The sequence below is a fragment of the Jaculus jaculus genome, chromosome 10, assembly GCF_020740685.1.
Source record: "Jaculus jaculus isolate mJacJac1 chromosome 10, mJacJac1.mat.Y.cur, whole genome shotgun sequence".
Lineage (NCBI taxonomy): Eukaryota > Metazoa > Chordata > Mammalia > Rodentia > Dipodidae > Jaculus > Jaculus jaculus.
In genome coordinates, this window is record NC_059111.1 from 24,447,963 (window position 1) to 24,472,957 (window position 24,995).

The window sequence follows — 24,995 nt, forward strand, 5'->3', positions numbered from 1 at the left end:
AAGTGGGTGAGGGGAGGGAATTATGGTTTATTGTCTAGAATTATGGAAGCTGTCAATTAAAAAAAAAAGGAATAAACAGAGCGCTGTCTTCACGGATGGAACCTTTGCAGTGCTGTCCAGCTCACCCAGACCACTGATGCCCATTGTGTCCAGACATAGTCTAAGCCAGATCCCAGAGACTGGCCAGCGTGGGTTCTATCTCTAAGGCTGAGCAAGGACATGGGGCCTCTCCAACATTGCCTCACCTTTGCCCCACTTCCAAGTCCAGCCCCTAACTTTCCGCCGTCCCCATTGGCTGCGTAGCTGCCCAATGAGAAAGCGGGAAATTCCTGTTCCCGCCGGGAGGGTCTGCTCTCGTTCTCACGTCTCGTCTCGCGAGCTTTCGGGTGATTGGCAGCGGCTGTGGCTGCTCGGGGTTGCTGCGGCGGACGGTACCTTACAGCCTAGAGCAGAGATTATGTTCCGAGCAGCGGCTCCTGGGCAGCTCCGGCGGGCGGTGAGTCCCGGACGGAAGGGCAAGGGCCGAGCTGATGACAGTAGAGCCTCAGCCTGCTTGTCCCCGCGAGGGTCTTGACCGAAGGTCACCGGCGCCCCCCCCCCCCCCCAGCTGCGACCTGCCTTCTCGTGCACAGGCCTGGGGCTCGGGTTCAAAGTTCTGCGGGTCTCCGACCGTGACTTCCTCGGGGCAGAGGTCGGGGTGAGCGCGACCTGCGCGGCGGTCTCCCCCACCCTGCTCCCGGGCCACCTTCCCAGTCCATCTGCCCACTTTCCTGCGTCCCCTTAGGCGCGGGGCCGCCGAGCTTCTCACACTTGGCGGGGAGCAAGCAGTCCTCTGCGGTCCCTGGAAATACTGCCCCCCCAGAGAAGCACGTTGCATCCATCCCTCTTGGGGAAGAGTTTGAAACCTGGGTCAACTGGGACCCCGACCTCTGTGGAAGAAGGTTCCCGAGCGCTTTGGGACAGCTGTGACCCGCGCTCTGTCAAGGACGGGCTGCGCTGGGCCGGGGCGGGTGTGTGCACTCTTGCTGGTCAGTGCCCAGTGGCTGCGCCCTTACGTGAAGACCTGCTTGATGGCTTCAGCCAGTTCTGAGGTTTAATCAGGTTGTTGGTTCAGTAGCCAGGGAAGTGTTGGTAATGAAGGTTTTGATGCTTTTACTAGTTGACAGACCATAAGTTTACCGCCCCCCCCCCCCGCCCCCTAGCTCTGGAGAACCGACAAGAAACACTTTTTTTTTTTTTTTTTGGTCCTAATGCTGTGAACAAACAGTAGTCGGAAACTGACCAATTACAAGTCAGTTACAGGCCTTGAAGTCTGTAGATTTTTTTGGAATTTACATGTAGGTTAAGAGAGAAACAAGATTGCCAAACTTGTGTTAGAAACTATCCAACTGGTTTGCAACTTTTCTACATTTTTTGTTTTCTTTGGGTGTGTAGTTTCCCATTCAATACTAGGGTGCCCCCCCCCCCACGTAGCTTGTGTCTGTCTTCCTAGACGTCTGTAGCTATTTTTTTTTTTCTTGTGGTTGTTCTTGTTTCATAAAAAGTTCTGCTCCTTCCTGTAAAAAGTTTAGACACACATGTTTCAGGTTGGTATACTTTCTTTTCCCTTGGAGACTCCCTCCTCCTCCCCACCCCCCGCCAGGAGTTGAAGTCATGTTTTGGGGGGAAAATTCCAAACGCCAGAGCCAGAACATCTATCCACACAGTGCTTTAAAGGCAGTTTTGTAGACTGGTTTCGTGTCTGACCTAATTGTGGTGAGGGCAATTTAGGACTCAGTAATCTTGTAGAGCTAACAGGAAAAAACCCCTCCACAAAGCCAGTGTCTGTGCGTAGAAGGTATTTCCAGACCGTATTGTGATTGGCCAAGGATTGTGACCTTTGCTTATTTTTAAAATTTGAAGTCAAGCCTAGTAGAGTAGCTGCTCCCAAGTCATTGAGGGACTGAGGAACTGGGCTCAGTGGGTAAAGTGCTTGCCATGCAGGCATGAGGACCTGAGCTTTGCTGCAGAACCCACGTAAAAGTTGGGCATGGTGATGCCCATCTGTAATCACAGTGCTGGGAAAGTGGAGACAGGGGAATCCCCATGGCTTGCTGGCTAGCTAGTCTAGCTGAATCAGTGAGCTCTAGGTTCAGTGAGAGACACTGTCTTAAATAATAAGGCAGAGGGCTGGAGAGATGGTTTAGTGGCTAAGGCATTTGCCTGCAAAGCCTAACAACCCCGGTTCAGTTCCCCCATGCCCACATAAAGCCAGATGCACAAAGTAGCACATGCATCTGGAGTTCATTTGCAGAGGCAAGAGGGCCTGATGTGCCCATTCTCCCTATCTGTCTCTTCATGTTCTCTCTCTCTGCTTGCAAATAAATAAAATTAAGAAAAAATAAGGTGGAGAGCTATTGAGGGAGACACTGTGTTGACATCGGGTCTCCATGTATGTGCACATGCACCCACATACATGAGAACATGCATACACTATTAAGAATATTTTAGAGGGCTGGAGAAATGGCTCAGCAGTTAAGGCACTTGCCTGTAGAACCTGACAACCGAGGTTCAGTTCACGAGTGCCCACTTAAAGCCAGATGCACAAAGTGGCACGTATATCTGGTGTTCGTTTGCAGTGGCTAGAGGCCTTGGTGTGCTCATTCTTTCTTTCTCTCTCTGTCAAATAATAAATAAATAAGTAAAATATTTATATAAAAGAATATTTTAGGGCTGGCAAGATGGTTTAGTGGTCAAGGTGCTTGCCTGCAAAGCCTAAGGATCCATGTTCAACTCCCCAGATCCCACATAAACCGTATGCACAAGGTGATGTACGTGCAAGGTTTCGCATGCGCTCAAGGTGGCGCACACATCTGGAATTCGATTATATGACTGGAGGCCCTGGCCTGCCAATTTCTTTCTCTCAGATTTGGTTCTGGAGAGATGGCTCAGATGGGTAAGAGTGCTTATTATGCAAGCATGAGGGCCTGAGACCACCTGAGTTTGATTTCCTAGCAGTTATGTAAATATCTGGGTATGGACATGCATGTCTGTACCCCCTGTCCTGTGGGGAGTATAGATTCACTGGGGCTTGCCAAAATGGTCCGATCCAGAACCAGTGAGAAACTGTCTCAAGAAAATATGTGGGTGAACAATAGAGGGGGACACCCAAAGCAGTCTTCTTGGACCTGTGCACAGGGCACACATTTCTGCACACACATCGCACACACACACACACACACACACACACACACACACACAGAGAGAGAGAGAGAGAGAGGATGTTTTAAGAGATTTGAATTCCAGGCATTAAATAAAATGGTGCGACCACTCTAAAATGGATACAAATACAGGTATCATATTTACCATCTTGAATTTAAAAATAAATTTCAAGCTTGCAGAAATAGGCTGCAAGCATAGTAGAAACATTTTTCAGAATTCTTCTCTTAAGTTCTCACAGCTGTTAGCAGTGGACACATTTCATTCATCTCTACATATGTACACACTATTTCTCTGAACTATTTGAGGGTATGTTGCAGATGTATCCTTTCATTCTAAATGACTCAGTGGGCTTCTTGTGTGTGCGTGCGTGTGCAATGTATACATGTAAATATGCACACCTTGTACACACCTGTGGAGGATAGAGGAGGACATTGAGTATCACCAGTGAGGTTTTTATTTCCCTTCTTTGTCTTAGACTGGTTGGCTAGGGCTCCCTAGTGATCTGTCTCTGCCCCACCCTCTTCAGGACATGCTTGGCCATGCCCTGCTTTTTACGTGAATGTTGTGGCTTGAGCTCAGGTCCTCATGCATGTTCAGTAAGTTTTCCTACCCACCAGGCCATCTCCCTAGTCCTTTAGTGGGTATTTTAAAACAGTGAGGAGCACTCAGGAGGCTGAGGTAGGAGGGTTGCTATGAGTGTGAAGCCAGCCTGGATTAAAGTAAGACTCTGCCTTAAAAAAAAAAAAAAAAAAAGATTGGGGCTGGGGGTTTAGCTCATTGGTAAAGTAGACACCTAGCATGTGTGAGGCCTTGGGTTAGATCTGTAGTATTATGAAAACAAACAAAACAACAAGATGGTTCACTTTCATAACCACAGCATAATTGGCAAACTCAGGAAGTTTAATGATAGAATGCCATTTTATAATTTACAGACATTCATATGTTGCCCGTTGTCTTAATATTGATTATAACTTTTTTCTTATTCATATCAGCAATAGTCCAGTTTCTTTGTAGTTTTCATATCTCTTTACTCTTTGTTACAAAAGTTCATGGGCTTTTTGTTTGTTTGTTTGTTTTTCGAGGTAGTCTCAGGGTGGCCTCAAACTCATGGCGATCCACCTACCTCTGCCACCCGAGTGCTGGGATTAAAGGTGTGTGCCACCACACCTGGTTTAAATATTTTTTTAAGCAGTTTTTTTTTCTCAATTTTTATTAACATTTTCCATGATTATAAAAAATATCCCATGGTAATACCTTCCCTCCCCTCACTTTCCCCTTTGAAATTACATTCTCCATCATATCCCCTCTCCATCTCAATCAGTCTCTCTTTTATTTTGATGTCATGATCTTTTCCTCCTCTTATGATGGTCTTGTGTAGGTAGTGTCAGGCACTATGAGGTCATGGATATCCAGGCCATTTTATGTCTGGAGGGAGCACGTTTTAAGGAGTCCTACCCTTCCTTTGGCTCTTACATTCTTTCTGCCACCTCTTCTGCATTAGATCCTGAGCCTTTTTAACCAGTTTTTTAAAATTTGCTTTCTCCTTCCTTCCTTCCTTCCTCCTTCCCTTCTTCCCTCCCTCCTTCCTTCCTTCTCTTCGTACTACCCCCCGCTCTCTCTTTTGAGAGACAGAGAGAGAGAGAGAGAGAGAGAGAGAGAGAGAGAGAGAAAGAGAGAGAGAGAGGGAGAGAATGGGCATGCCAGGGCTTCCAGCCACTGCAAACAAACTCCAGATGCATGTGCCCCCTTGTGCATCTGGCTTATGTGGGTCCTGGAGAGTTGAACCAGGATCCTTTGGCTTTGCAGGCAAACGCCTTAACTGCTAAGCCATCTCTCCAGTCCTGTTTTTTTTTTTTTTTAATAAGAAAAATGATCGCCATAAACTGTTAGAGTGTATTTTAAGTAAATTAGATTTAACTAAGTTTTATTACCAGTTTTTACTGATTTTACTGAGCAGCATCCTTGATTGATAGCAGGAAATCCTCAAAGTCATCTGTTAATAAAAGTGGATTTAAGTGTGTGTGTGTGGGCACACATAAACCATGGCATGCATGTGGAGGTTGGAGTTCAACAACAGGTGCCTGTACCCCACTTTCTGTACTTTTATTTGCATGTGTGTGTATGTGTGTGTGGGGGGGGTGGGTGTGTGTGGGGGGGTGGGTGTGACAGGGTTTTTCCACTGCAAATGAACACTGACACATGTGCTACTGTTTGCTTCATCTTCTGCGACAGGGTCTCATGTCACCACAGTGACAGGCTTTAGATTGCATCTAGCTTTACAGGGGTGCTGGGGAATTGAACCCAGGTTGCCAATTTTCTAAGCAAGTGCCTTTAAACACTTAGCTGTTGCTCTAGACATGTTTTTCTGTTTCTGAGACATGGTCTTATTATGTAGTTTTGGCTTCCCTGGAGCTATATATATAGGCCAGACAGGTTTCAAACTCTTGGCGATCCTCTTGATTTTGCCTCTCAAGTGCCAGGATTATAGGCCTGTGCCATCATGCCCAAGAGCAAAAGTGGTTTTCTTGTTTGTTTTTGTTTTTAATTCTACATAATAGAACCGGAGAGCACACTCAGAGGGAAGTAGAGTCACGGATTTGAGTTAGCTAACGTTCTGGCAGTGTGATCAGCTGGATTCTTCCTATTAATTTGTCTTTTAAATTGTTTTGTTGACTAATAAAATGCCAAAAACATTTTATGTGTATGGTCGGGTCTTTTGGGTGCTCTTGTTCCTGTGTCCATTGGCAGACAGGAAGGTGTGACATTCATGATTGCAAAGCTTTGAAAGTATGAAGGAATGGGACATTTTTCAGTCTGCTGTCCAGCATTGATGGATGAGATAGAAACTGATTCACATACAAATTAAAATTTATTTTGAAACAAGAGAAGGAACCAGTTTTGCTATAGTTCTAAAATGAAAATTACTTCATTGGGTGATTTCAGTAAAATTATGCTCTCTTGCTAATGTGTCTATTTAAGAATTTTCTGTTTTTGAGAATGAGACCCTACCTTAAAAAAAAAAAGTTGTTTTTAAAATAAAGTAGATTGGCTGGTTTTTTTGGTTTTTCAAGGTAGGGTTTCATTGTAGTTTGGGCTGTCCTGGAATTCACTGTGTAGTCTCAGGGTGGCCTCGAACTCATGACGATTCTCCTACCTCTGCATCTCGAGTGCTGGGATTAAAGGTGTGTGCCACCACGCCTGGCTCTAGATTGGGTGTTTTTTATATTACAGTCAATGTCCTATGACATTTCTAATAATTGAAAGCTACTGTGTCTTAATTACTAAAGAAGTTAAAGTAGTTTCAGTACAGAAATATACAGTATATACTTCATTATTATAAGCATATCAAAATAGGGAAGTGTGAGTTTAATTATATATTGCTTATTCCTTTAAAGATGACTTAGAAAGATATTTTTTTGAGGAAGGGTCTCACTCTAGTCCAGGCTGACCTGAAATTCACTGTGTAATCTCAGGGTAGCCTCAAACTCACAGTGATCCTTGTACCTCTGCCTCCTGAGTCCTGGGATTAAAGGTGTGTGCCACCATGTCTGGCCAATTTAGAAAGATTTTATAGCTTGTTCCTGCTGATTTTATTATTATCATTATTATTTAGTTTTTAGTTTTTAGTTTTTCGAGGTAGGGTCTTACACTAGCTCAGGCTTACCTGGAATTCACTATGTAGTCTCAGGGTGGCCTTGAACTCATGCAGTCCTCCTACCTCTGCCTCCCAAGTACTGGGATTAAAGGCATACACCACCATGCTCGGCTTATTTGATTTTTTAAGTTAAAGCAAAACCAAAGAAGTCGTATCCTACCCCATCCTCTTATCCCATTTAGTTTCCAAAGATGGATGAGGGAAAATAAAAGTATTCTTCCTACTTTAGGATATGATCAGCTCTGCAAGGTGAAGCAAGGAGTTAGATTTAGATTCCAGATATTCTTTAATGTATGTGGCAGATAATGGTATGAAACATGCATTGGAAGTCATAAAAAGACGTCAAGAACCTGAAAAGGCCAAGCAGGGTCAAGAACTGTTGAGAGAAGGACCAAAATGTGTTCACTGGCCTTAACTATGGTAGGATTGTTGTTGGCTGAAGAGACTGGCTTCCGGCTGTGTGTGATGGTGGTGAAGGCTAGCTTGCTGTGAGTAAATGGGAAAAAGAGAGGCTGGGTAGTAGAATTGGTGTTATGGATGCTATTTTCAATGTTTGGTTCTCAAAAAATTTGATACAGATAGGGTGTTAATCTCTTTAAACTCTGCACTCAAGAAATAGACTGAAACTGGATGTAGTGGCACACGCCTTTAATCCCAGCACTCGGGAGGCAGAGGTAGGAGGATCTCACTGAGAGTTTAGGCCACCCTGAGACTACATAGTGACTTCCAGGTCAGCCTGAGCTACAGTGAGACCATACCTTGAAAAACCAAAAAAAAAAAAAAAAAAAAGAAATAGACTGTTTGATAGAAACCGACTTTATAAAGGTACATGGCTGGTATGCAAAGGAAAAAAAGTTCAGCATTTTACTGTTTGGAACCAAGTCTTGTCAGCAGTCTAGGTAAATTCTTTAGTAGCATGATGGGGTACTTATGTCATTGATTTAAGATATGTACTGTGTAGATATCCTTATATGCATTTAGATGATCAATTAGAATGTCAACTTGGTTGGATGTAGAAACACCTAGGACATCAGTAAGGCACTTCTTTGGATGGATCTTGTGGGGGGGGTGTTTACAGAGAGGTGTTTTTTTTTTTTTTCTTGCTTGCTTGTTTTTGTTTTCTGAGGTAGGGTCTCACTGTAGCTCAGGCTGACCTGGAATTCACTGTGTAGTCTCAGGGTGGCCTCAAATTTATGGCAATCCTCCTACCTCTGCTGGGATTAAAGGCGTGTGTCATCATGCGGCTCTTGCAGAGAGGTTTAACTTGAGGTAAGGGAACACCCACCCTGACAGTGGGTGATACCATACCACAGGGCAGGGTCCTGGATCTGTAGATTACTTTTGGTAACATCGCCATATTTTTTAAATTTTTTAAATTTATTTGAGAGCGACAGACACAGAGAGAAAGGCAGAGGGAGAGAGAGAGAATGGGCGCGCCAGGGCTTCCAGCCACTGCAAACGAACTCCAGACGCGTGCGCCCCCTTGTGCATCTGGCTAACGTGGGACCTGGGGAACCGAGCCTCGAACCGGGGTCCTTAGGCTTCACAGGCAAGCGCTTAACCGCTAAGCCATCTGTCCAGCCCAACATCACCATTTTCACAGTATTGATTCTTCCAATCCATGAGAATGAGCTTTTCCATTTCCTTGTTTCTTAAATTTCTTCCTTGACTGTTTCAAATTTTTCATTGTAGAGATCTTTCACTTCCATGGTTAGGTTTAGTCCAGTGTATTTATTGTTTTGAAATGTAAATGGGATTGTTTTTCTGATTTCATCCTTAGCATGTTTGTTATTGGTATATAGGAATTTTGTATCCTGTTACTTTGTAGAAAGTGTTTATCATTGGCTGGAGCGGTTATCATGGCTTAGTGGTTAAGGTGCTTGCCAGTAAAGCCTAAAGGACCCAGCTTCAATTCCCTAGGACTCACATAAGCCAGATGCATAAGGTGACTCATGTGTTTGGAGTTCCATTTGCAGTGGCTGAAGGCACTGGTGTGCCCATCCTCTCTCTGTCTGTCTCAGCCCCTTTCTCTCTTTTTCAAATAAATAAATAAAATACTTAAAAAAGAAAGTGTTTATTAGCTTTAATAGTTTTCTGGTGAAGTTTGTAGGATCTTGTGTGTATAGAATCATCTGCAAATAAAGATAATTTGAGGGCTGGTGAGATGGCTTAGTGATTTAGGCGCTTGCCAGTAAAGCCAAAGGATCAAGGTTCAATTCCTCAGTGCTCACGTAAAACTGGATGCAAAAAGTGGCACATGTGTCTGGAGTTTATTTGCAGTGGATAGAGACCCTGGTGTGCTCATTCTCTTACTCTGCCTCTTTATCTTAAATAAAAATCTGAAAAAACATAATTAGAATTTCTTCATTCTTTTTGGTTTTTTTTTTAAGGGAGGGAGAAATCTTTTATTTAAAGTCACTACAAATGGTATTCCCTTGAAGTGAGTGAATATTTAAAAACCCCAATTCTGGAGTCGGATTGCTTGGACTTAGAATCTCCTAGGCTTCCTAGCTACGTAACTACTAAGCTCTCCATTCTTCATTTTGAAGTCAAGGTAGTAGTACCTATATCCATAGAAATTTTTAATTTTTAATTTATTTGCACATGTATGTGTATGCATGTGTGTGTGCACCAGGGCCCCTTGCTGCTGCAAACAAATACCAAAGACTTACACCACTTTTTGTGTCTGGCTTACCTGGACAACTTGGGAATTGAACCCTGGCCAGCAGGCTTTGTAAACGAGAGCCCTTAACTTCTGAGCTATCTTTCTAACCCTATTATAGAACCTGTGTGTGTGTGTGTGTGTGTGTGTGTGTGTGTGTGTGTGTGTGTTAAAATAAGGAACTTTCAATGAAAGTGCTTAGCACAGTGTTCTGTAAGTGTTACTTTGGTTAACCTAGTTAAAGCAAAGTTGAAGGGTTATTATAGTAGTGGTCCTGTTCGGTCCCGAACTTGTCCCTTAGGTGCCTTCTTGAATCCCTTCTGTGATGTGTCATTTCAAATTTACCTCTGTTTGCATATGAGGAAACTAAGCTCTACGATGAGGAATAATAACACTTTAAAGCAAACCAGGCTCCATATCACAGATTATTCAGTTTATAGCTTCATCTGAGAAATTTCTATATGACCCTGGGCATGTATATGTATAAAATCAGCATACAAGTCAAACATTTACTACTAATAAACTCATTTTAAAGACAATTATGTGTAAAACTTTACCATTCATTGGAAACAAAAGCAAATTTGCATATTAATAGATGGTTATGCTATTTATTTTTAATAAAGAGTTAAATCTTGGACTGGAGAGATGACTCAGCAGTTAAGGCATTTGCCTGCAAAGCCTAATGATTCCAGGTTTGATTCCCCAGTACCCATGTAAGCCAGAGGCACAAAGTGGTGGATGCATCAAGAGTTTGTTTGCAGTGACAAGAGACCCTGGCGCACCCATCCCCTATCTATCTACTCTATCTCTTCTCTCTCTCAAATAAATAAGTAAAAATATTTTTTAAAAGAATTAAATGAAAAAAAAAAGAATTAAATCTGTTTGATGACATCGGCTGTAGAGCTTCGTTAGCATTTTTCAGAGTTGACTGATGTTTTGATTTTATAATTGTTAGTGCTAAGAATGTTGTATTAGTTACTTGTTGCTGTTGCAAAATACTTGATAAAAGCAACTTAAGGGAGGTTTATCTCAGCTCACAATTTGAAGGAGCCCATCATGGTGGGGAAGACACAGTGGCATATTGATTGAGTCCATGGTCAGGAAGCAGAAAGAGATGAATTCTGGCGCTCATGGGACAGTGCCACCTATGCTCAGGAGCGAGTCTGGCCTCTTCAGTAAAACCTTTCTGTAAACACTCATCCACGTGCCCAGAAAATGTGTTTCCACCATGACTCTAAAGTCCAGTCAAATCGACAGTTGAGATTAACCATCACAAACATATTTTGTTGTTGTTGGGTGTTTTGTTTGTTTTGTTTTGTTTTTCGAGGTAGGGTCTCACTCTGGCCCAGGCTGACCTGGAATTCACTATGTAGTCTCAGGGTGACCTCGAACTCACGGTGATCCTCCTACCTCCGCCTCCCGAGTGCTGGGATTAAAGGTGTGTGCCACCACGCCCGGCTGACATTTTGAATAAATAGTATAAAATGGCAGAAATATGTTGAGGACCTTTTCAGAAATTGTTGGAAATTCTGTCCTGTCCCAAGCTAAAAATCATTTTATAATTCCTTTTATTATTTTCTATTTAAGGATTTCAGATTTAGTTTTATAGCAGGTACTCATTCGACATAGTGCGAAAATTGCTTTGACACAATTACTTTTTTTCCCCTAGCACTAGAAAACAAATTCTCATTTCAGTTTTATTAAGAACATTAACATTGTAAAGATAGCCTGGTTTTTGCTCGCAGAGAAGTATTTTTGTCGCAGGTGGCCTCAGGTTGCTGGGATGAATTTCCAGACTAGGCACAGTTTTGGGAGGAAGAGATTTATTGAAGCAGGGAAGTTCCATAAGGGCAGAGGAAGTTGCCCCCTTCACAGGACCAAGCAGAGAGAAAGAGAGGAAGCCGTATGCCACACGACCACCACAAGCAAGCACACTTCAGGGATCCCAGGCAAAGCTCAAGCACTTTGTATATCTTCAGACTGGAATTCCAGTTCACCCCACACCTGTATACCTCTATACAACTAAGCGTTATACACAGAACAGTTTTCTTCAGAACACATAGGCTTAACAATTAGAGTAAAAAAAAAATAATGATGACTTTTCTTATTCTTTTTTAGGCCTCATTTCTCCGATTTCAGAGTACCTTGGTAATAGCGGAACATGCAAATGACTCTCTAGTACCCATTACTTTACACGCCATCACTGCAGCCACCCGTCTCGGAGGTGAAGTATCCTGCTTAGTAGCTGGCACCAAATGTGACAAGGTGAGAAATTTTCAAGGTCAGCTGTAGCAAATATAATCTCCATCAAGAGACAAGGAAAGATGGCAACAGAGAATTATGCTGAGGACTATAACCCAAACTGGGCTCTAATCCTCACTAAATGGCCAGCGTCACAGCCATTACTGTGTGTGAAAAAAGGAACTAAAAGGTTTGCTCACTAAGCATTTTATCTTTTGAAACGAGCTAGAATTCTTGATTTAATTCCCCTGGCACCATCCTGTGTCATCAGGTACCAGGAAAATGGTAATATTTGAGTCTCCTTAGAGGTTAATAATAGCTGATCCCTTTTGTGTTGATGAATATACCTGCTAATTTACCCTTATAATTTGCCAGTGTGGAAGATTTGGACAAAGTCTTAGGAGTGTTAATTTTTAACTGATAGAAAAATTCAAATGTAAGTGCTATGCTTTTTTTTTTTTTTTCAAAATTACAGTGAAATATTTTAGTTGTCTTTTTTTTGTTTTTTGTTTTCTCTAGATAAGGTCTCACTCTAGCTCAGGCTGGCCTGGAATTCACTATGTAGTCTCAGGATGGCCTTGAACTCTTAGTGATCCTCCTACCCCTGCCTCCCGTGTACTGGGATTAAAGGTGTGCACCACCACACCCACCTATTAGTTGTTTATTTTTATTTATTTATTTATATTTATTTATTTATTTATTTATTTATTTATTTGAGAGCGACAGACACAGAGAGAAAGACAGATAGAGGGAGAGAGAATGGGCGCGCCAGGGCTTCCAGCCTCTGCAAACGAACTCCAGACGCGTGCGCCCCCTTGTGCATCTGGCTAACGTGGGACCTGGGGAATCGAGCCTTGAACCGGGGTCCTTAGGCTTCACAGGCAAGCGCTTAACCGCTAAGCCATCTCTCCAGCCCAATATATTTATTTTTAAATAAAACAATGGCAATTAAAATTAACCCCTGGGAAAACTTGTTCCATAGTATGGTTTCCAGGGTCTATGCCATTGAGCTGTTGTGTAGATGAATACTTTACCTCCCCGTTTCTTCTTGAACCGCACCGGATTGTGAGTGTGTAACTACCGGCTTGAACTCACAGAGGAACGGATGTGAAGACAGTGTCTTTTTAGCTGATTGACTTTTTACTGATGTAGAGTGTGATTATGCAAGTTCAGAGTGCTAGTGCAACTTCTAATTCCTTACGTACAATCGGCATTTTTACTTTATTTTTATTTACTTATTTGACAAAGCGAAGGAGACAGAGAGAGTGAGTATGGGCACAGCAGGACCTCGAAGCCATTGCAAATAAGCTCCAGATGCATGTGCCACTTTGGGCACCTGGCTTTATGTGAGTGGGGGGGGAATTGAACCCTAGCAGTGAGGCTTGCAAGCAAGTACCTTTAACCTCTGAGCCATTTCTCCAGCCCCCACAATTGGTATTTTAAAAGACTGTATCAGGTTTAGGGTTATGTGGCTTTCTTTATCTAATTCTTCTTGACAACTATTGAATCTTAAATATTTGACATTGACTAGAATGTCAGATGATTTGGTTAAACTATGTGTTTGTTTGCTTAGTTATCATAGTTTTAGATTTGTTTTTCTATGGTATGTGTGTGTGTGTGTGTGTAGTTTATATGTGTGACATATGCAAGTGTGTGTGCAGACGTGAGCATCTCATGTGTGTGCATGCAGAGGCCAGAGGGGAATGATGCTAGGTATCTTCCCCTGTTACTCCTCATCCATGTCTTTCCTTGAGATGGGGTCTCTCTGCCATTTTCACAGTCCCAGTGAGTCTCTGTTCCTCATAGTACTGGATTTACAGGCAGCTATTTATATACAGACAAGCTTGGCCACACCCAGCTATTTACACAGGTACTGACTGAGGAACTCAGAGTGAATTAGGGCCTCAGGCTTCCACAGCAGGCACTCCGGCCCCACCGGTCATCTTCCCAACCCTGTGATTGTAACTAGGATTTTAATGTTACTCAAAAAATGCTTGAACTTGGGTCTTTGTACCTTTTCATTTTCCCTCCTTCCTCCATTCTTATTGTTTTATTTTTCAAAGTGGGTCTTACTATATGCCCTGCTGACATAAAGGTTGTGATCCTCCTGCCTCAGCCTCCTAAGTACTGGGTGTCATGCCTAGTTTTCATTTCTACCCTTTCTAAAACAGTGACTTATATTGCACTGATCAAAATGTCAGTGCAAAGAACACAGTTTACAATTGAATTTGGACAAAGAGTTTTGTTGATTTTGATTTATCCACTAGCACTTTTGCTTTCTAAGGCAGAATCTTTGTTGAAGTTTTTGTAATGGGCCTATGTTAGGTTGATCCATAGTAAAACTGAGTTACCCTAAGATTCTCTTGGTTAAAGAGTTCGTAAAAATCCAAGTCTGCTGGCATTTGGGGGGCTGAGGAGGATTGCTGCACTTCTGAGATCAACCTGGGGTACATAGCTGTGCTCTGTCCCCAAATACCCAAAGCTGAGTAGACAGTCAGTAAATCCCCAGAATTCATTTAACCATGCCTGGAATGATAGCATGCCTTTTAATCCCAGCACTGGGGAGTTAGAGATAGGATCCCTGGGCGCTGCTGGCCAGCCAGTCAAGCCTAATTGACGAGCTCCAGGCCAGTGAGAGACCCTGTCTGTAAAAAGGTACATGATACCTGTGGTGGTTTGAGTGTAAAATGACCCCCATAGCCTTGTATGTTTGAATATTTAGTCCCTAGTTGATGATGCTGGGTGGGAAAGTTGTGGGGACTTTGGGAGGTGGAGCCTTGCCGGAGGAAGTGTGTCACTGGGGCTGGGCTTTGGGGTGTTAGAGCTGAGCCCTCTCTTGCCCTTTCTTCCTGTTGATGTGATGCTTGGCTACCTGCTCCTGCCATACTTTCCCCATCGTAATATAACTTCTCCTTGCAACTGTGAGCTGCTTCTGGCTGGCTGGTTGGCCCAGCAACAAGAAAGTAATGCTGTAACAGCTGAAGAGTAATGCCTGGCATTGTCCTCTGGCCTTTACACACACTCTCTCTCACACACATATGCTCATCAGCACACGTGTGCACCCAAACACACACGTGCATTAAGCCAATTTTTAAAATTCAAAGTTTTTTTTTTTTTTAAAGAGCAACAACCATTAAATAAATATTAAGTAGCCCTTTTGCTATTAAGAGTGATTTTTTTAGAGCCAGGCATAGTGGCTCATGTCTAGTCCCTGCACTTGTGAGGTTAAGTGAAAAGGATTGCTGCAAGCTCAAGGCTAATCTGGGCTACATAGCAAGACCCTGTCTGGGGAAAAAAAAGAATGTTTTTTGTAGTTGTCCATTAAGATTTAATGCTTGGCTTATACTTGTGGTGGTGGTCTCTTATTTGCATGTTTCTGATAAATGGGTAATTTAAAACTTATCTTTTAATCACACAGGTGGCACAAGACCTCTGTAAGGTGGCAGGTGTAGCAAAAGTCCTCGTGGCCCAGCATGATGCGTACAAAGGCCTCCTTCCAGGTGAGGTTTCCCCATGAAAGTACATAGGATCTGTTAGGCTTGGGTATGTTACTGAATATATTATGAAATGTGTTTTACCAAATGTGTTTAATTCTCAGAGGAGCTGACACCATTGGTCTTGGAAACTCACAAGCAGTTCAATTACACACACATCTGTGCTGGAGCATCTGCCTTTGGAAAGGTGAGGAGAGAGAGGGTGTAATCTGACCTCTCTGCATGGGAGCGCTAGACGTGACTGGACCAAACGTGTAACAGTGTTTAAATAGTCAATCCTAATTTACCCATGCTAATAGGAGTACTTTTGCCAGGAGGATTTATTCTTTCAAGATTTTTCCCAAATTTCTTATACAATGCCATTTCAGATTTTCAGATTTTGTCACAGATATGACAGTTCTTTCAGGATTTTGTCATAATTTATTAAACCTGCCACATGCAGGTTTTCAATTTTTTTTTTTTTCGAGGTAGGGTCTCACTGTAGCCCAGGCTGACCTGGAATTCACTATGGAGTCTCAGGGTGGCCTCAAACTCGAACTCATGGCAATCCTCCCGCCTCTGCCTCCTGAGTGCTGGGGTTAAAGGCGTGAGCCACCACGCCCGGCAGGTTTTCAATTTTTGTCTTGGAGAAAACTGTTATTAAATTCTATTTGTGGACATTGACTATGAGCAGAGGCCAGAGGACAATGTGGGGTGTTGTAGCAGTAACTTTCTCACTGCTGGGACCAAACACCCAACCACAGACTGGAGAGATGGCTTAGTGGTTGAGGTGCTTGTCTGCAAAGCCACAGGACCCAAGTTCAAGTCCCTAGGGCCCATGTAAGCCAGATACATAATAAGGTGGCACATGCATCTGGAGTTCATTTGCAGCAGCTGGAAGCTCTGGCATGCCCATTCTCTCTCTGCCTCTTTTTCTGAAATAAATACATAAAAATAAAATATTAAAAAAATCCTAATCAGAAGTAGCCTACAGAAGGAGAAGACATCCTAAGAAATGGTTTACTTTGATGGTTGATGAATGTATAAAAGGCCAATTCTGTCTACTTTGGGGATTTGGGAAGGGCTGTGACATGGGTAAAGATATACTTAGAGTGGGCTGGAGATATGGTTTAGCTCTTGAGCACTTGCCTATGAAGCCTAAGGACCCTGGTTCAAGGCTCAATTCCCCAGGACCCACGTAAGCCAGATGTACAATATGGTGCATGCATCTGGAGTTTGTTTGCAGTGGCTGGAGGCTCTGGTGTGCCCATTCTCTCTATTTGCCTTTCTCTCTCTCTCTCTCTCAAATAAATAAATAAAAATTTAAAAACAATCCCCTCCCATCATGGAGCTTCCCTTTGAGTCTGTAAGCCAAAATAAACCCTTTTCTCACAAAAAAAATTAAAAACAAGATATACTTAGAGTCAAGAAAGCTGTAATCTGATTATGTGCACTGTGTACAAGAAAGAATGTCTTATCAGATGGGTAGACGTCTATGAGAAATTAACGCAAAGAGGGATAGAGGGACTGGGGGTGCATCTCAGAGGTAGAATGTTTGTCTCGCATGCTTAGGGATCCTGAATTCAGCCTCTAGATTTCTTTTCCTTTATTATGTGTATGTTTTTGTTAGTGTATGTTAGTATGTAGTGTGTATGTGCACGTGCATGTGATGTGTGCATATATGCATGCAGATGCACATGCCTTGTAGGTACCTGTGTGGGGGCCACAGGAGGGTGTTAGGTGTCCTCCTCTGTTGTCCTCTGCCTTGTTTCTGTGAGACGGAGTCTGTCAGTGAACCTGGAGTTCACATTGCTGGGTTCAAACTCAGATCCTCATGTTTATACATCAAACACTCTGACCCATTGAGCCATCTCCCTAGACCCTTTTATTATGTTCTTTTGTTTGTTTGTTTATTTTTTTGAGGTAGGGTCTTGCTGTAGCCCAGGCTGACCTGGCATTCTCTATGTAGTCTCAGGCTGGCCTTGAACTTAGTGATCCTCCTACTTCTGCCACCCAAGTGCTAGGATGAAAGGTGTGTGCCACCATGCCCAGCTTTTACTCTATTATTTATTTATTTAAAAAAATTTTTTTTGGTTTTTATTTTTATTTATTTATTTGAGAGTGACAGACAGAAAAAGAGGCAGAAAGAGAGAGAGAGAGAGAGAATGGGTGCACCAGAGCCTCCAGCTACTGCAGACGAATTCCAGATGCATGCGCCCCCTTGTGCATCTGGCTAACGTGGGTCCTGGAGAATCGAGCCTCGAACCGGGGTCCTTAGGCTTCACAGGCAAGTGTTTAACCGCTAAGCCATCTCTCCAGCCCTTATTCTATTTTTTAAAAAGGCTTATTTAAAAATATTTTATTTATTTATTTATTATGTGAAAGAGGGAAAGTGGAAATGGGCATGCCAGGGCCTCTAGCCACTGCAAATGAACTCCAGACACATGAGCTACCATGTGCATCTGGCTTGTGTGGGTACTGAGGAATCAAATCTGGGTCCTTAGGCTTTGCAGGCAAGCACCTTAACTGCCAAGCCGGCTCTCCAGCCTCCTTATTCTCTTCTTTAATATATATATATGTATACATATATACATATATATATGTAAATATATATATGTATGTGTGTGTGTGTGTATATATATGTATGTATATACACACACACATTAAATTTGTAAAATTTGTTTGTTTGAGGTAGGATCTTGCTGTAGCTCAGGCTAATCTGGAATTCACTATGTAGTCTCAGGATGGCCTTGAACTCATGGTGATACTTCAACCTCTGCCTCCCGAGTGTTGGGATTAAAGGCAAATAAATATTTATTTATTTGACAGAGAGAAAGAGGCAGAGAGCGAGCGAGTGAGAGAGAGAGAGAGAGAGAGAGAAAGGAAATGGGTGTGCCAGGGCCTCCAGCCACTGTAAACAAACTCCAGAGAGAAAGAGGCAGAGAGCGAGCGAGTGAGAGAGAGAGAGAGAGAGAGAGAAAGGAAATGGGTGTGCCAGGGCCTCCAGCCACTGTAAACAAACTCCAGATACGTGCCACCGGTTTACATGGGACCTGAGGAATTGAATCTGGGCCCTTTGACTTTTCAGGCATGTGCCTTAACTGCTAAGCCATCCTTCCAGCTCCCTTATTCTACTTTTCATAAGTTGTAGGTTTTGATTTTTGCTTTAAGAAAATAAATGGCGTGATATGCATTCTGGTAATCTCAGCTGCTTGAGAGGACAAGGCAGGGGGATTGTAAGTTTAAGACTTTCCGGGGCAACTGGCATGACCCTGTCTCAAAATGAAAAGTTGTTTATTTTTATTTTTATTTTTTTAAGGCTGGAGATAATTCTCAGTGATAAATTGAGCACTTACCCAGTGTACACAAGGCTGTAGGTTCAATCCCCAGTACAGAAAAAAATGTTGTACACAAATACATACTTAAAAGAAAGGTTGAACATAGTCTAGCAATATGAGGAACATGATATGTAAGTCCCACCCTCTTATTTCCAATTCATCCCTCCTTGCTTAGGAGCACACCTCCTTGTTCTTTCTGTTGATTTTAAAACTACACATGTACACATGTATTGTTACTTCTCAAATGTGATAATATATACAAATTGTAGTAGTTTTTTTTTAAGAATATGTCTTAAAATATTAGCTCACATTGTGTCTGTCTCTTCTGTGTGTTTATATAACTTTTCATATTCAGCCTAAAGACAATTAGGCTATTTCTAATTGTTTGCTGCAAGGAAAACATCCTTATACATACATCTTTCTGAAGAATAGAGTTCTGGAAGCCAAACAGATGAGTCAAAAACTACCCTTTAAACATTTTGATACATTGTTGAATTGCCAACAATTGGTAGTATATCTTTTAATACCCCTCCAGTTTACTAGATGAAAATATCTTTGTGGACCATTTTGTCCCTGAGAGTACAGTCTCTGTGTTGGATGAGTCAGACAAGCTCATGGTTCTTGAGCTTATCCACAAGACTGTAAAACCAAGAAAGGATGTTTATGATTTCATTACTCTGGCCTTGACTACTCTGCTGTAACAAGTGACGTTTTTTTTTTTTTTTAAAGATTTATTTAAATCATTTACTAGAGACAGGAGGGGGAAGGAGAATGGGCATGCCAAGGCTTCCAGCCACTGCAAACAAACTCCAGACGCATGTGCCACCGTGTGCATCTGGCTTACATGAGACCTGGAAAAGCATCTTAACCACTAAGACATCTCTCCAGCCCACAAGTGAGGTGTTGGCAGTAAGGTTCACACAATAAGGTTGGTGCTGTAACCTGTGAATGGACTTAGAATGAGAAGTCTGGAAGCTGAACCTAAATAGATCTGTGATGGTCCTTCACCGGCTATGTTCATTACCTTTTTGTCTCTGTGACAGACAAAAAAATCTCTGTACCCATGTGAAGCCAGATGCACAGTGGCGCGCACGTCTCTTGAGTTTATTTGCAGTAGCTGGAGGTCCTGGTGCGCCATATGTGCTCTCTCCGTCTCTCTTATGTATCTCTGATTGCAAATAAATACATAAGTAAATAAATAGTAATAAAAGATTTTCTTCTGGAAATTTGACAAGGAGTAACCACCTTCAGGCTTACTTGGTAGTAGCAATTTATATGGAGTCATTTAGGCACAGGACAGAACACAAGAGAAATAGAATAAACCCCTGCCTTCAGAGTGCTTATAAATCTAGTTAAGGATCATATAAATGTATATTAAAATTATTTTTACAGGCTGGAGAGATGGCTTAGTGGTTGAGGCACTTACCTGCGAAGTCTAAAGGACCCATGTTCAACTTTCCAGGTCCCATATAAGCCAGACACACAAAGTGACACAAGCGCACAAGGTCGCACATGTACACAAGGTGTCGCACTTGTCTGGAGTGTCTGGAGTCCCTGGCACACCAATTCTTCTTCTCTCTGTCATTCTTGATATCTCACATTAAAAAAAATTGGCCAATCTGTTGGGCTTGCCTCAAAGGAAATTATTTTAGGGCTGGAGAGATGGTTTAGTAGTTAAGGCACTTGCCTGTGAACCCCAAGGACCAAGGTTTGATTCCCTAGTACCCACATGAGCCAGATGCATAAGGTGGCATATGTGTCTAGAGTTCATTTACAGTGGCTAGAGGCCCTGGTGCACCCATTCTTCCCCCCTCAAATAAATAAAATAAACAAAATATAAAAAATTATTTTAAAACAAAATACATATTAGCATCAGCTAATATAGTGTAATAACACATGTATAGGGGAAGCTTCAGAATGAAGAGTAATTACAGGGTAATTCTGGAAGAATCTTGAATAGAGAGGCGCTAGGATGTGTAACACTGAGAGCATGGCTGCATGATATCAAGGAGAAGAAACCAGCCTAGAACTCAGCTTACCTATTTGCATAATAAAAACAGGGCTTCTTTGAGGTAGGGTGCCACTCTAGCCCAGGCTGACCTGGAACTCACTAGGCTGGCCTTGAACTCATGGTGATCCTCCTACCTCTGCCTCCCGAGTGCTGGGATTAAAGGCGTGCACCACCATGCCTGGCTTTGCAACATCATTTTGACAAAAATGAAATATCTGCTGATACTTTTTCTTTCATATCCACTAGTAAATATACACAAGTAAGAGCATTTCCAGAATTTGATGTACTTGTTCTTCTAAATGATTTTATTTATTATTTTGTACATGTATCTAATGTGTTTTGATATTTACCCTTGTTCCCCTCTGACTGTAGCCGAACCCCTTCCTCTTTTCAGCTAGGCCCCCTTCCGCTTGCACGTGTGTTTGCTGTTTTGGTGGCGCAGTGAGCTCAACTAAGGCTTCTTACGTGAGCACGGGCATGGTGAGAGGCCATTTACTGCGGCATGGGCAGCTTGCCATGGCTGCACCTCTGCAGGAAACTCCCCCTTCCCAAGCAAACATTAACTGTCATTGGCTCCTCGGGGAAGGACAAGGCCTTGTGAGCTCCTCCCTCTTTAACTTTTCTTGTCTAAACTTAGTGATCCATAACTGTCACTTTTTTTGTTTTGTTTTGTTTTGTTTTAAGGTAGGGTCTTGCTCTTACCCAGGCTGACCTGGAATTCACCATGCAGTCTCAGGGTGGCCTTAAACTCATGGCGTTCCTCCTGAGTGCTGGGATTAAAGGTGTGCACCACCACGCCTGGCTCTGTCACATTTAAAATTGATATTTATAGAGCAATACACCTCATAATTTATCATATCAAATTAAGTTTGCTTCTTACTACTGCAAAACATATACAACTCTTTGTTAAAAATATTTATTTATTTGAGAGAGTTAGAGAGATGAAATAGAGAATGAGAATGGGAGTGTCAGGGCCTCTAGCCATTGCAAATGAACTCCAGATGCATGTGCCACCTTGTGCATCTGGCTTATGTGGATAGTGGGGAATAGAACCTGGGTCCGTAGCAAGCACCTTAACTGCTAAACTGTCTCTCCAGCCCAATATACAACTCTTAATAGAGGAGAATAGTAGGCACTCAATTTCAAAGACTACCCCAAAAGCTGTGCTTGAAGTAGTATGTTCAAAAATGGATGCAATATATAAAATATTTAAATTAAAATTTCTACATGAGGGCTGGAGAGATGGCTTAGTGGTTAAGCGCTTGCCTGTGAAGCCTAAGGACCCCGGTTCGAGGCTCAGTTCCCCAGGTCCCATGTTAGCCAGATGCACAAGGGGGCGCACACATCTGGAGTTCGTTTGCAGAGGCTGGAAGCCCTGACGCGCCCATTCTCTCTCTCTCCCTCTATCTGTCTTTCTCTCTGTGTCTGTCGCTCTCAAATAAATAAATAAAAAAATTTTAAAAAAATTTCTACATGAGATACATTTTCCCTAAAAGAAATTTAGAAGTTATCATTGCTGACAGTTTATAACCACTCATCAGTTTGCATATATGTAACTAAGTCACTGCCTTTTTGCTTTTAGAACCTTTTGCCTAGAATAGCAGCCAAACTTGATGTTGCCCCAATTTCTGAGATTATTGCAATCAAGTCACCTGACACATTTGTGAGAACTATTTATGCAGGTAAGTTTCCAAGGAAGATAATCAACACATTAAATTTTATTTATTTATTTATTTATTTATTTATTTATTTATTTGTGTGTGTGTCTGTGTGTGTGTGGGGGGGGGGCACATGCCTTGTGCCACATGCATGTAAAGCAAGAGAGGAACATTGGGTACCCTCCTTTACTTTGTTTCCTTGAGATGGAGTCTCTTACTGAATCTGGAGCTCACTGTTTTGTGGTTATTCTAGGTTCAGCTGGATTACCAGAGAATTCTAGTGATTCTACTGTCTCTGCCTTCCTCAAGACTAGGGCTAAAGACATGCATGGCCATGCCAAACTTTTTTTTTTTTTTTTTGGTTTTTCGAGGAAGGGTCTCACTCTGGCTCAGGCTGACCTGGAATTTACTATGTAATTTCAGGGTGGCCTTGAACTCTTGGCGATCCTCCTACCTCTGCCTCCCGAGTGCTGGGATTAAAGGCGTGCACCACCACGCCCGGCTCATGCCAAACTTTAAAAAAAAAATTTTTTTAAATTAAAAATTTTTTATTTGTATTTATTTATTTGAGAGCGACAGAGAGAGAAATAGGCACACACACACACACACACACACACACACACACACACACACACAGAGAGAGAGAGAGAGAGAGAGAGAGAGAGAGAATGGGTGCACCAGGGCTTCCAGCCACTGCAAATGAACTCCAGACGCATGCACCCCCTTGTGCATCTGGCCAACGTGGGTCCTGGAGAATTGAGCCTCAAACCGGGTTCCTTAGGTTTCACAGGCAAGCGCTTAACTGCTAAGCCATCTCTCCATCCCATGCCAAACTTTATGTGGGTTCTGGGGATTAAACACAGGTCCTCATCTATGTGCCCATCTCTCGGGCCCTCAACATGCTGAATTTTATATTTAGAGTATAAATAAATCTTGACAATTGGATTTAAAACAAACCATACAATTAAATGGACCATTTTAAAGGTTTCTGAGAAAAATCTTATTCTCCAATAGAATAGACCATGACATGGCATGCTCTTTGATATATCCAGAGCACAGTGCTTCCTTCCTGGTGTTTTAGTTTGTGGAGTGGAGATTTTTTTTTTCCCAGTGATCAATAAGAATTAGATTGTCCATGTAGTATATTTTATAAGTGGCCCCTTGAAAAGCAAAGCTTTTTTTAAAAATTATTTTTATTTATTTATTTATTTTATTTTATTTTTTTTGTTTTTGCAGTAGTGTTTCACTCTGACCCAGGCTGACTTGGAATTCACTATGTAGTCTCAGGGTGGCCTTGAACTCATAGCAATCCTCCTACCTCTGCCTCCCGAGTGCTGGGATTAAAGGCATGTACCACCACACCTGGCCTCTTTTATCATTATTAACAACATTTTTTTTTTTAATATTTTTATTTATTTATTTGAGAGTGACAGAGAGAGAAAGAGGCAGAGAGAGAGAGAGACGGAGAATTGGCGCGCCAGGGCCTCCAGCCACTGCAAACGAACTCCAGACGCGTGCGCCCCCTTGTGCATCTGGCTAACGTGGGTCCTGGGGAATTGAGCCTCGAACCGGGATCCTTAGGCTTCTCAGGCAAGCGCTTAACCGCTAAGCCATCTCTCCAGCCCGCAGCTTTTTTTAAAAGATAGTATTCTCGGTCTTCTTTGTGTCTCTAAGTACATTAAGAAAGTCATGTCAGTATATCTTCAGTTGATCATTTTTAAGTATACTAGTTTCTAGTGGGCTTGGAGAAGACAGTAAATTCTTTGCTCTTTCTGATTAAAGTTAAATGTTTCAATGTAAATGATCGATTATTAAATCAGATCTTATATCTTCAGTAATATTTAATCATAATTTAGGTTCCTCTTAATGAGATAGTAACCCATAAGAAATGTCTCAAGTTCTTTTACAATCATGGCTCCTCTGAACTTGTACCTGTTTTTCTTTTTTGCATGTGTATTTATATATATGTTTGGATGCACATATGTGTGTGTATGGGTGCACACTCATGCTGGATATCTTCCTCAGTTGCTCTCCCATATATGGAGCAAGAAAGAGAGAGAGTGTGTGTATGTGTCAGTTAGTTAGTTATGGGCTTAACTGTAGATTAGGCTGACCTGGAACACATTTTGTAGCCTGGGCTAGCCTTGAACTCAACAGCAATACTCCTACTTCTGTTTCCTAAGTGTATGTGTATATATATTTGCTAACAGGGAGAGAGAGAGAGAGAGAGTGAGGGGAAGAGAGAGAATGGATGAATGAATAGATGCACATCCTAGGGCCTCTTACCTCTGCAGACAAATGCCAGATGCAGGTGCCTTCTTGTGCACATGGCTTTATATGGGTACTGAGTATCAAACCCAGGCTTTCAGGCCTTGAAAACAAACACCTCTCTCTGCTAAGCCCTCTCTCCAGCCTCTACACCTTATTTTTTGAGATAAAGTCTCTCACTGAACCCAGAGCTTACCTGTTTGGCTAGACAAGCTAGTTAGCGAACCCTGGGGATCCTGTTTCGGCATCCTGAGCATTGAGATTACAGGCCTGCAGTGCTAGACCTGGCGTTTACTTGGGTGCTGGCCATCTGAGCTCATGTCCTCCAGCTCGTTCGACAAACACTACCCACTGAGCCTCCTCTGCAGTCCCTGAGTGTGCTCTTTACGCTCTATCTATCATGTTTTCATATGTACTTTTTAAAAGCATGTATGATGGCTACAATTTCATTAAGGCATTGTGGCTTATGTTTTCAGTTACTGATTCTT

At 42.4% G+C, this 24,995-nt stretch overlaps 1 protein-coding gene across 1 annotated transcript in view; it reads left to right on the top strand.

Annotated features, from left to right (window-relative positions):
- Positions 1-347: 347 nt before the first annotated feature.
- The window catches only part of Etfa (electron transfer flavoprotein subunit alpha), a 77,302-nt gene continuing 52,654 nt past the window's right edge, over positions 348-24,995 (top strand). Inside the window, exons 1-5 of the mRNA XM_045160469.1 lie at positions 348-496; positions 11,637-11,783; positions 15,178-15,259; positions 15,358-15,440; positions 22,164-22,263. Of these exons, the coding sequence (XP_045016404.1) occupies positions 458-496; positions 11,637-11,783; positions 15,178-15,259; positions 15,358-15,440; positions 22,164-22,263 (451 nt within the window). The 5' untranslated portion in view covers positions 348-457. The remainder of the gene's footprint in view (positions 497-11,636; positions 11,784-15,177; positions 15,260-15,357; positions 15,441-22,163; positions 22,264-24,995) is intronic.